Source organism: Petaurus breviceps, unplaced genomic scaffold (assembly GCF_028583685.1).
Source record: "Petaurus breviceps papuanus isolate PSGF00001 unplaced genomic scaffold, PetGlider_PUasm1.0 98, whole genome shotgun sequence".
Lineage (NCBI taxonomy): Eukaryota > Metazoa > Chordata > Mammalia > Diprotodontia > Petauridae > Petaurus > Petaurus breviceps.
Window position 1 is genome coordinate 50,451,935 of NW_027187460.1, and position 11,364 is coordinate 50,463,298.

The 11,364-nt window shown below is 37.1% G+C and overlaps 1 protein-coding gene across 1 annotated transcript in view; it reads right to left on the bottom strand.

The window, feature by feature from the left end:
• Nucleotides 1–208: 208 nt before the first annotated feature.
• PKHD1L1 (PKHD1 like 1) overlaps nucleotides 209–11,364 on the bottom strand; it is a 222,093-nt gene continuing 210,937 nt past the window's right edge. Inside the window, exons 77-78 of the mRNA XM_069081363.1 lie at nucleotides 6,326–6,544; nucleotides 209–2,407 (exon numbers count right to left, since the gene is read on the bottom strand). Coding sequence (XP_068937464.1) covers nucleotides 2,382–2,407; nucleotides 6,326–6,544 — 245 coding nt within the window. The 3' untranslated portion in view covers nucleotides 209–2,381. The remainder of the gene's footprint in view (nucleotides 2,408–6,325; nucleotides 6,545–11,364) is intronic.

The window sequence follows — 11,364 nt, forward strand, 5'->3', positions numbered from 1 at the left end:
GTTCTTATGGAATTATTGAAAGCTTTTACAAAGGTGTTCCAAAAGTCTTAATGAAGTTTTAAGCTATTAAAGTTTAAAATTGCACCAAGATTTTTGGATACCCTGTATATCCTCATTCTTTGATATGAATGGATAGCAATTATAAACAATTTCTTTACTCAATCCTGTAATAAATAATTCAAACAATACAGATACCTAGAATACATGTTTATTATTTAAAAAGTTTATTGTCAGACTTATTAACATTAATTGTAAAGATTATATTTTGTTTTATAAAATAAACAAATTTTAAAAGCTGGAAAATGTAATATAAAACTTTATACAGTATCAGAGTAGAGAAATGGTAGCTGGAACAAAATAGGAAATGCTGATGTTATAGTTTTATGTTTTATGCTATATCCACCTCCACAGGGCAAGAACTTCCAAAGGGATATTAAAGAAGTCAAACATACTTTTTATAGAAATAATAAATTAAATGAATAGGGAGATTAGGTAAACTTTTTTAGAATAAAATGACCGAAAGTGTCAAAATACATGAAAATCATTTATCTTTAGCTATCTTGAGACTTGGTAATCAGTATGCATAGGAATTGAGATAAGGTAATAGTTTCTATCCTGGTCATGTTACAGATATGATACGTGACCTACTCATGGTATGTACTTCATTTCAACCTGACTCCACTTTATTTTCTGATCTTGCTACTGTTACACCCCAATCTCATTCACCCTTCTCAGTTTCCCCATCTGTAAAATGAAAGATTTGGGTTAGACATTTTCTAAATTTCCTTGTAATTTTAAATTGTATGATTCTTAAACATTTTTTTTTACAAGCAGGTGAGGTTTATCCTGTGTCTTCTCACTTCCCTTTTTTCTGCCCATTTCCTGCCTTCTGTCAAATGTTCTTCCCCCAAATACCAAGTGTCCTTTTTTTTCTACTCTATCTAAAATACTTGCAAAGTACTTGCAATATTATCCTTCTCTTCCTAGTTATTAACATTTTTTATTACCTTGAGAGGTCTATAAAAAAGAAATCTGATAAAATAAGTTATGCTAAATGACAACTTAATGCATCACCCCTAGTGAAATTATTTACATTTTCAAAGAAGATGCTTAGAGAAGTCAATTCTTTATCTCAGAGGAATGTCTCTTTAATGGTGGAATAACAGGTAGCATACAGAAGAGGAGAAATAATTTTTGGAAGGGAAGCTTCTTGGGGCCCTTAAAGTTATGCTACCTAAATACCAACTTCCTTTCCTACCCACGAGATTCTTTCTACCTAGAAATGTTTTTGAAATCAAATTTTGAAGAGAATCTCGAGTACTGATGTATCATATGAAAAATTAGAATATGTGCATACAGGTGAGCCACCAGATAAGACAGGGTCAGCTGATGGAAGCAGTTAGAGATTGCCAACTCTGATTTATTTCTCATTATTCTTCACCACATTATTCAGGCACCTCTCTGACATGATTCTTGTATGTTGAAAGTCACATAGAAAAACTTTTTCTTTGCTAAATACTCAATCTACATAGTTTACTAAAGAATGCTAATAATAGAGTAAAACTAGGAGATCATGCTCGAGTGGGAGGGGTATCATCCTGGGAACAGAAGTTGAGTGATAGAGGAGCTGCTTTCCACTTTTACCCTGATGTCCTAAATGACCCCAGAGTGACACTTCTTGGAAAATTAGGAGACAATGATAGTAGATACTGAAGATATCCAACAAGATTTAGATGAGCAAGATAAGTCATATGTGTATGACCCAAATTTGCCATAAGCATGGCTGCTGTACCATTGACTATAGCCCTTCAACAAGAAGCAAACATTTTTGGAATTTGCTGAATAAGATTCCATGTAAATTGTTATTATTCCTTTTTAACATGTGGCTCCCCCAATGGATGTCCATTTTCAGACTGCTTTCAATCTGATCCAGAGAAGTTAAACTGGAATAGGACTGACCTCTGGGATAGAATGGTTTAAATGAATATTTGATGACCTACTATATTAGATTAATTTATAATGATGCCATGACTTTTGGAACAAGAATTTGAAAGTGACACTTCCATGTCCAAATCAGAGAGTTCTACAAGTTTTAAAATTATAATACAAAATAATCTACATAATAAAAGGAAACTTTCACATTTGATCTTTGGATTGTTACTTTAAAAAGTTTGATTATCTTTAATGTCCATTCTAGCTCTAAATCCTATGATTCTATGATTATTTTGAAGGTAAATGATGATTTTTACATCTTTTTAATCTTACACAGGTAAATGACTTGAACATTTAAAAAAATCTGTTGTCTTTTTCTCTGCATTATGGTTACCAAATAGTTCATCATAATGTGGCTTCTTACATATCTCAGGTTTTCAGCATGTTCTTCATTGTATTATTTCACTGATTTCATCTGTAATAGAAAAATAATACTGATTCAAAAGTGATTTAACACCTGTGTTAAGTTTAGTCACAACAATTTCATATTTATGCTGGCAATATGATAATGCTCAATAAAAAATGTACAGTTAGAAACCCTCATACTTGTTTTGTGTATGTAAGAGGTTCTTAGGAATTTCAGTTCTTACTCTATTTTTCTTGATAGTTTATTTAACTAGAATTAAAGATTCTCTTAAAACTAAAATCTTATGAATTCAAAATACAAAATCCTGCAGAACAGAGATTTTAATTATTTGATAGTTTTATAACATATAATTTTTTACCACAATGACTAATAGTAAATTACCTAGGTAGCCACAGAATAGCAATTATTTCCAGGTTGGAAACGAAATTAATCACCAACATTTATATAACAGGATCTTAGAAAGAACAAACATCTAAACCCTTTCAACAATAAAGTAATGAACAAAATTAGTAGTGGGGGAAATAAGGATACAATCCATTTTGGCAATAGCTCAGAATGCTGGCCAGCAAGTTGGAAATGTGGTGTTAAGATCATACTAGGCAGCTAGGTGTTGCATTTGATAGAGTACTAGATTTGGAGTCAGGAAAACTTGAATTCAGATGTGACCTCAGACACTTATTAGCTGTGTGACCCTGGGCAAGTTACTTAACCTCAATTTCATTACCTGTGAAATAGGGATAATAATATCACTTATCTTTCAGGGTCATTGTGAGGGTAAAACTGGACAATAATTGGGAAGTACCTTACAAACCTTTAAGCATGATATAAAAAGTTAGATATTAGTAGTTAATGATGGAGTATAGGATCTGAGAACCTCATTGAATCTTCCCACTAGATGAGGCATTTGCCTGAGGCCATAGCCTTTCATTATCGCTAGGCCCAAATCTCTGTTACTCTTAACCTAGCTTAGCCCTCCATTGTCCAGCTACTTCTCACCTTTGATCCTATGGAAATATCTATTCCCAAATCTGTTACCCTTAAAGTAGCCTAGCCTTTTATTGTATGTCATCCAGGTAGCCTTCAGTTATTTCCCACCCTGAATCCCATTCCTGGATTCTGACCTCAGTTTAGTCAAGATCCTCCTTATATCCTCAAGACCCTCCCTAAAACCCTCCTCTAGACTACTCCTAAATCCTCCCACAATCTTTCTGTATATAAGATCCATCTTGCCTCCATGATGGGGCTGGGATTCAATCTAGCTCAGGCTCAGACTCAGTCTGTGTCAGATTATTCTGGCCTGCTTGTCAATACAGAGTTAGAAATGCTTAGGCTCCTTAAGAGTCTACCCATTATGGCAAATCTTTAATAAACTTTGTTTTCTTTGTCTAGGAGAAGGCTTGAGTCCAATTCATTCAGCAGGAACTGGCATGTCGGTATTTTGGGGTCTCGAGCACCCCAAACCTCAATACTACCAGTGTAAAGTGTGTATATAACATAAAGGATTCTATCTTAGATGGTATCAGTATGTCAGTATTAGACATGTACCACATGTTTCAATACTTCAAAAGATCTGTGCCTTCAACAGTGGGGTTAGTTGCTACACTGAAACAAATAGCAATCCCTCCTCACCTCACACCACTTTGGAAAAAATAAAATCAACTTTTCAAAAATGAATCACCCTCCTCACCAGACAGATTGGCTAAGATGAAAAAACAGGAAAATGACAAATGCTGGAGAGGATGTGGGTAAATTGGAACACTAATGCATTGCTGGTGGAGTTGTGAACTGATCCAGCCTTTCTGGAGAGCAACCTGGAATTATGCCCAAAGGGCTATAAATACTTTCATATCCTTTGACCCAGCAATACCACTCCTAGGGTTATATCCCAAAGAGATCATAGAAGTGGGAGGAAGACCCATATGTACAAAAATGTTTATAGTAGCTCTTTTTGTGGTGGCAAAGAATTGGAAATTAAGGAGCTGCCCATCAATTGGGGAATGGCTGAACAAGTTGTGGTATATGCATATTATGGAATACTATTGTGCTATAAGAAATGAGGAGCAGATGGTCTTCATATTTACCTGGAGAGGCTTATACAAACTGATTTTGAGTGAGAAGAGTAGAACCAGGAGAAATTTGTACACAATTACAGACACAACGTATGTGTGATGACCAACTTTGATAGACTGGACTCTTCTCAGCAATGCAGTGATATAAATCAATCCCAAAAGACTCATGATGGAGAGAAATATGTGCATCCAGAGAAAGAACTAGAAAGAACTGAGTTTATATCCAGGTGGAAGCAAAATACCTGATCTTTTTCCTTCTCTCGTTTGGTTTTATGTCCTCTTTACCATTTTTCATTCCATCTGATACAATCTGTCTTTATAACCTGACTAATGTATAATGTGAAAGTATTTACAGATCTTATACTTGACTATATGCTGCCATGGTGGGGAGGAGGGGGAAGGGAACAAAATGTGAAACTCAAGGAATTGTGGAATTGAATCCTGTAAACTAAAAGGAAACAAACAAATTAATTTTAAAAATAAATAAATAAATAAATAAAGATGGGGGAAAAAATATTGATGCCCTGGAACACTGGACTGAATTGAATAAAGTGAAATCAAATTTAAAAAAAATGAATCACCCTCAAAATCTCCTCATTTTCATATTTTTGTTAAAAGAAGAATTATTTTCCTGTGAACATTGAAAAACTTGAAAACTTGAAATCATCTTTGACTCATTCTCCTGTCCCCCTAAGTTCTGCCCAATATATGAAAGTTGCTGTCATAGACTTGTTACTAGCTTCCTTGTCTTTGGTCTTTTCCTAGTCTACTAATTATGCATACTGCTACCATATTATCTTCATTGATCATTACTTTCTTTTTGTCTATACCCCATTCTCCTCATCTTGAAAAACTTCAATGGTTCCCTGATATCCAAAGGTTCAAATCAAAATCCTTAGCCTGACATTCAAGGACTTCCACAGTCATAACCCAAAATACTTTCCAACTTTTAATTTTTTAATCTCTATTGCAAATTTAATTCCTATTATTCCCTGACTAAAATGACTTCTATTTACTGTACTATTGATGCAGTTTGGCATTACTAGGAACCCCAAAATACAAGGGTATAGGATGGGTCTGTCTGGAAAGGATTCAATGACTTAAGCTTTCTTTCAGTCACAGTAGCGAGCTTTTATTATACACTGATTGGGCAGGCAAGATTTCTAGTAAATCTGTGAATTTGATGAGGATGGGACTGACACTTTTATATAGAAAAAGACTGTAGGAAGATCTGGATGGGATTAAGGAGAGGCAAAAGCCTGGGGTGGGCTAGGTACAGACTGTGACTAAGGAGTTAAGTTTTAGGGTCACAGTGAAAGGATAGTTAAAAGGATAGTACTGGGATGGGCCAGATGGCTCAGGGGAATGCCAGGGACTGGGTTCAGGGGCTGGGTTGCTGAAATGTGTGAGAAAGTTCAAGGACTTATTTTAGGAGTCTCATTACCCCATCAGCTCCATCACTATGAACACGTATAAATTATTCTCATTTCTACACCTTTATCCATGTTGTATTCTATACCTGAAATGTCATTTCCTCTACTAGGTCTTCACTGAGTATTCCACTTCACAATAATGACATCCTATGCTGAACTGCACTGTACATAATATGATACTGTCACTGCCTTCAATTGTTATTTAAGACTTCACACGTATGCCTTGTCTTCCCAACGAAACTGTTAATTCTTCAAGAGTAGGGAACATATTTTCTTCTTCTCTATGCCTGGTCGGCCCTTCTCTTTCTCCCCTCCTCGACCCCCAATCTCATTCCTAGGGCTTAGCATAGTCTTGAAGATAGGGACATAGTAAGTATTCAATGTTTTTTGTTATTCATCTTTTTAAAAGGATGTTCAAAGTCTATAATATGTGAAATATTTTGTAAGAGAGAAAAAAGACTTACCTACAATTTCCTTCAGAATCAAAACAGCAGTCATAAATATTTCTAAGGGAAGTCTTCCCCCTAATAAACATCCAATTACAATAGTGACTTTCTGAGCAGTTGAACCCATATTTAATGATTTGCTATCACTGCTGCTGGAGCTGGACTGCACTGGCAAGCTGAAAGACCTCGATTCCACCCAGATGTCATTCAGTACAAACTCAATCTTGTAATTTTCCCCTGTAAGACAAAATCATGGCCAGGTTTCTCTGTAAAACAAAATTATAATTTCCCCTCTTCCCCCCATAGAAGTATTAGTCATTTTCATTGATTAAGAATATATTTTGTAATATATATTACAAATACATAATTTGCCTCTCTATATATTTTTACATTCTTTTTTTTTTTTTTACCTATGCATGGCATACATCTATGCCTTTGCATGAAATACCCTATAGCACGGGATATGAAGAATTTTGGTCTTAGAAGTTAGCAAGATCTATGCCTCTGATACACAGTTATAAAATTCAGGCCAAATAATTTAATCTCACTGAGTCTGTTTCCTATTTTGTAAAAGAAGCATAATTTAATATCACTGCTGTGAGAATAAAATGCGATAATGAAAAGAAAGTACTTTATAAACATTAAAGGAATAGAGTTGATGGCTAGACCATTCTCTTTTGATTTCTTGTGGATTTCACTAAGGAGGATTTATAGCATGCAAGAGTTTGATGAAATTGGTAGTTTTAGAACAGATCATTTGGAAAATATAGCCACCATTAAGGAATTTCTTTTAATTCAACTCCCTAAAGCACATCTTCGATGCCAATGGCAGAGATATAAGGTGATTATATGACTCTTGTTTCATGCCTTATTTGATGGCAATATTGAACATAGCTATTTCCAAGGTTGTATTCATCAGTTTCATATATAACTTTGAATGCTTTATGGGACATATTTTGTTTGAGGAAAGTCTACATATCTTTTTTTTGGGGAGTCAAAATTTTTTTTGAAAAGTATTTATGAAATTGGTATTGTTAGATCATATATTCTCAATGCAGTTGTTTGTTTCTACCATAGAAAATTCACTGCAAGTTCTTGCCTCTTGCTTCTTTATATTTTCATAAAGAATATGCTTGATGCCTGATTAAACTATTCTCACAAAAATTCCATAGAGAAAGGGAAGTAGGCAGAGGATTTGGTAATCACAGGTGTCTTCTTGGTTACTTTTCCCTCTAAAAACATAATCTATGATAATTATAATTTTATTTTTTGAAATATGTTGAAAATTGATCTAAAAATTCCTTTAAATCTGTGACCTCTGGTAAAGACTTTGTATGTATTCAGTCAATTTTAAGCAGTTATTTAAATGTCAACTTTTTAAAGTGCTATGGTAACTGCCTCATACAGTACATTGGAAACTGAGGTGGTAGCATTCAAATATGGAAGTTCTGCCAATATTACTATGGAAAATGTGCCATTATAAAAATGTTGATAGATTTATCCCATTTCTCCTCCTTTTTTTAACATTCCCCTCCAAACAACTCTACAATGACACCTCATATCTAATTCTGGAGTGGTAGAGCCAACAAAATGTCAGTGAGACATTTTTCTAGCCTAAGACAACTTAGGTCATCAGGAAAGTCTATGACACCTGGGTGGGAGCCTGCTAGGAGTACACATAGCTGCAGCATTAGCTAAAAGTGAGCCTTGGAGGCAGCTTCAACATGGGCATCAACAACTTCCAGAGCTCTCTGCCCAGAAATGGTAAGGGGGTGGGATAAGTGGTCAGAAAGAGATCACACTGAGAAGTGTTTGTCAACTCTACTGCCCAAATGCAGTTCTGGGTCACAGTTTCAGGGCAGAGGAGAGTCCCTGTGTTTGGTCATAAAGGAGCAGTGTTTGTTGGTCATTGTTGCAGGGCTGAGAGGAACACTAGCACTTGTGGAGACAGTGGAACAGTGGCCCTTACTGAGTAAACACCATAGAGCAGACCAGGATAGTGAGGGGACATGACTTAGATGAAGATCCATTAAAGGAAACACAGAAGTGATCAGACAGGTACATGGGGAATCAGAGGACAGCAGTGCCATAAAAACTAAGAGAGGACAATGTCAAAATATTTTATCATCAGTCAGTCAGTCTTCTCCTCATGAATCTATATTCAGTTAGGCTCTACATTAGCAGATATATAGTTTATCAGAAGTTTAATAGTCAAAATCTTTTCATATTATTAGAGCATGAGTTCCCTTCACATTACATTGAGAATTTGTAATAGAACTTTTGGAGGAAGTAGTGTAAGTTATTCAAGAAATTTTGTAGTAGGAGAATTCATTTATTAATGTTCTTGATACAGTATAATCCCTGGTTCTCTGTCAATCTGTAAGAGGCAACCTTCCTTATTACTTGTAATCTGAGCATGGTAAAGAATATTGTGAGTATCATGTGGCCAAAAAGAACCATGAAAAAATATTTGATGAATAGCTTTTCTTTTTTTAAAAAATACTACTTTATTTTTTTTCTCCCAATTACATGTAAAAATAATCTTTAACATTTATTGTGGGTTTTTTTTTAAGTTTTGAGTTCCAAATTCCATCCCTTCCTCCCTTCTCTCCCCTCTCCCTAAGATGTTAAGGAATATGACATAGTTATATATATGTAAACATATACAACTTATTTCCATGTTAGTCAATTTATGGCAGAAAATTAGAACCACAATAAAAAGAGAGAAAGAAAGAAGAAAAGGAAGAAAAAACCAGAAAGTGAAAAATAGCATGCTTGTCTGTAGATGAATAGCTTTCTTAAGAATAAAGGTCGGGGCGGAGCCAAGATGGCGGAGTAGAAGCATGACCTTCCCGCGGCTCCGGCTTCCACCCTCCCCAATCCATGTAAAAAGGGGACTCTAAACAAACTTTGGAGCTGCAGAACCCACAAAATGACACAGAGAAGCTAACCTCCAGCTGAGGACAGCCTGGCAGGCCAGCAGGAATCCAGCACAGTGCTCTGGGAGCCGAGCCCAGCCCCACGCTGAGGCTTTAGCCCCAGGGCGGGCCTGACCAGCCGCTGGCCAGAGGGACTCCAGATCAGCAGCAGCTGTGGCCGTTTCCAGATTTATCAACACATAGACACAAAGGACAAAGTGAGAGGTCAGTACAGTCTGGACTTTGGGACCAGTAAGTGGGAGTGCGTGGCTTTTACCCCCAGGGTGAAAAGCTGCTGAGACGCAGGCACAGTCAGCCAGCGCCACATGGTGGCTTCAGCTCTTGGCCTGCAGAGTGTAGGGGTACCAAGCACCAGTCTGAGGGGTAATCGCTCTTGCTTTAACCTGCTTGGATCTGGATTACAGTCTAGGGTGGAGGTCCTGGGGTGTGTGTCCAGCTTGCCAGAGCATGTGGAGACCTCAGAGAAGGCACCCATCTAATACCACTGGCAGCTGAGAAAACCCCAGCGTTTGGGACGAAAGCTCCCCTGTCTGGTGGCAGAGTCCTACTGTGGCAAAAAGCCCAAAAGTCTAATAATTGAGTGGCAAAATGAGCAGGCAAAGGAAAAAAAGCAGACAGAAGATTCCAACATTACATTCCTATTTTGGGGACAAAAAGGAGCAAAGCATGGAACAGGAAGAAAACAGTGAAGTCAGAACTCCTGCACCAAAAGCTTCAAAGGAAAATACAAGCTGGTTACAGGCCATAGAGGACCTTAAGAAAGATTTTGAAAACCAAATAAGAGAAGTGGAGGAAAAAATTGGGAAGAGAAATGAGAACAATGCAAGAAAATTATGAAATGAGAGTCAACAGCCTGACTGAGGAAAATAATACCTTAAAAAACAGACTGACTGAAATGGCAAAGGAGGCCCAAAAAGGCAATGAGGAGAAGAATGCCTTAAAAAGCCGAATTTGCCTGATGGAAAAAGAATCTCAAAAACTCAATAAGGAAAATCATTGCTTCAGAATTAGATTGGAACAAATGGAAGCTAATGACTTTATGAGAAATCAAGATGCTGTTAAACAGATCCAAACAAATGAAAGAATAGAAGGCAATGTGAAATATCTCATGGGAAAAACCACTGACCTGGAAAATAGATCCAGGAGAGATAATTTAAAAATTATTGGACTGCCTGAAAGCCATGACCAAAGTAAGAACCTAGAAATCATCCTCCAGGAAGTTCTCAAAGAAAACTGCCCTGATGTTTTAGTACCAGAGGGCAAAATAGAGGTTGAAAGAATCCACCGATCACCTCTTGAAAAAGATCCCAAAAAGAAAACTCCTAGGAATATTATAGCCAGGCTCCAGAATTCCCAGATTAAGGAGAGAATATTACAAGCAGCCATGAAGAAACAATTTGAATATTGTGGAAACACAATCAGGATAACCCAGGATCTGGCAGCTCCTACACTGAGGGATCGAAGGGCTTGGAATATGATATTCCAGAGGGCAAAGGAGCTAGGATTAAAACCAAGAGTCACCTACCCAGCAAAACTGAGTATCATGTTTCAGGGGAAAATATGGTCATTCAGTGGAATAGAGGACTTTCAAGTATTCTTGCTGTGATAGTAATGGCAATTAAAGATTCCCCTGTATTGGCTTGGTTTTCAAACTGATTGTGTTAAAACCCAGAGCTTGTTAATCCCACCTGTGGGATGGACTTGTTGAAGTGAAAAGAAAGTCCTGAACTGGGAGGAGTTGGTGATGTAGATTTGGAGAGACAAGAGAGAGGCAGAAGAACTTTTTGGAAGCAGCACCTCGTGGAGGCAGAGAGAGACTGAGTGGATTGTTGAGTGCCGCTTTGAATCACCCTGGACTTTTGAGACCTGCCCCCTGAGCTGCCAAGGACTGAGGAGACATGGCTGTTTTGCTGGTACTTTGTCTTTTTTGATGTTGTTTTGCCAGATTTGTCCACTGGTGAAAGACAGTTCTGTTGAAGAAGTCCTGGAACCTGGCTGTTGGCTAAGAGCTCCTGAGACTGTCCTGCAGACAGAGAGTGAATACTGTCCACTGGTGAAGGACAGTGCTGTTGTTGCAGGGGTCTGGAGACTGTCCTGCAGACAGAGTGAATACTGTCC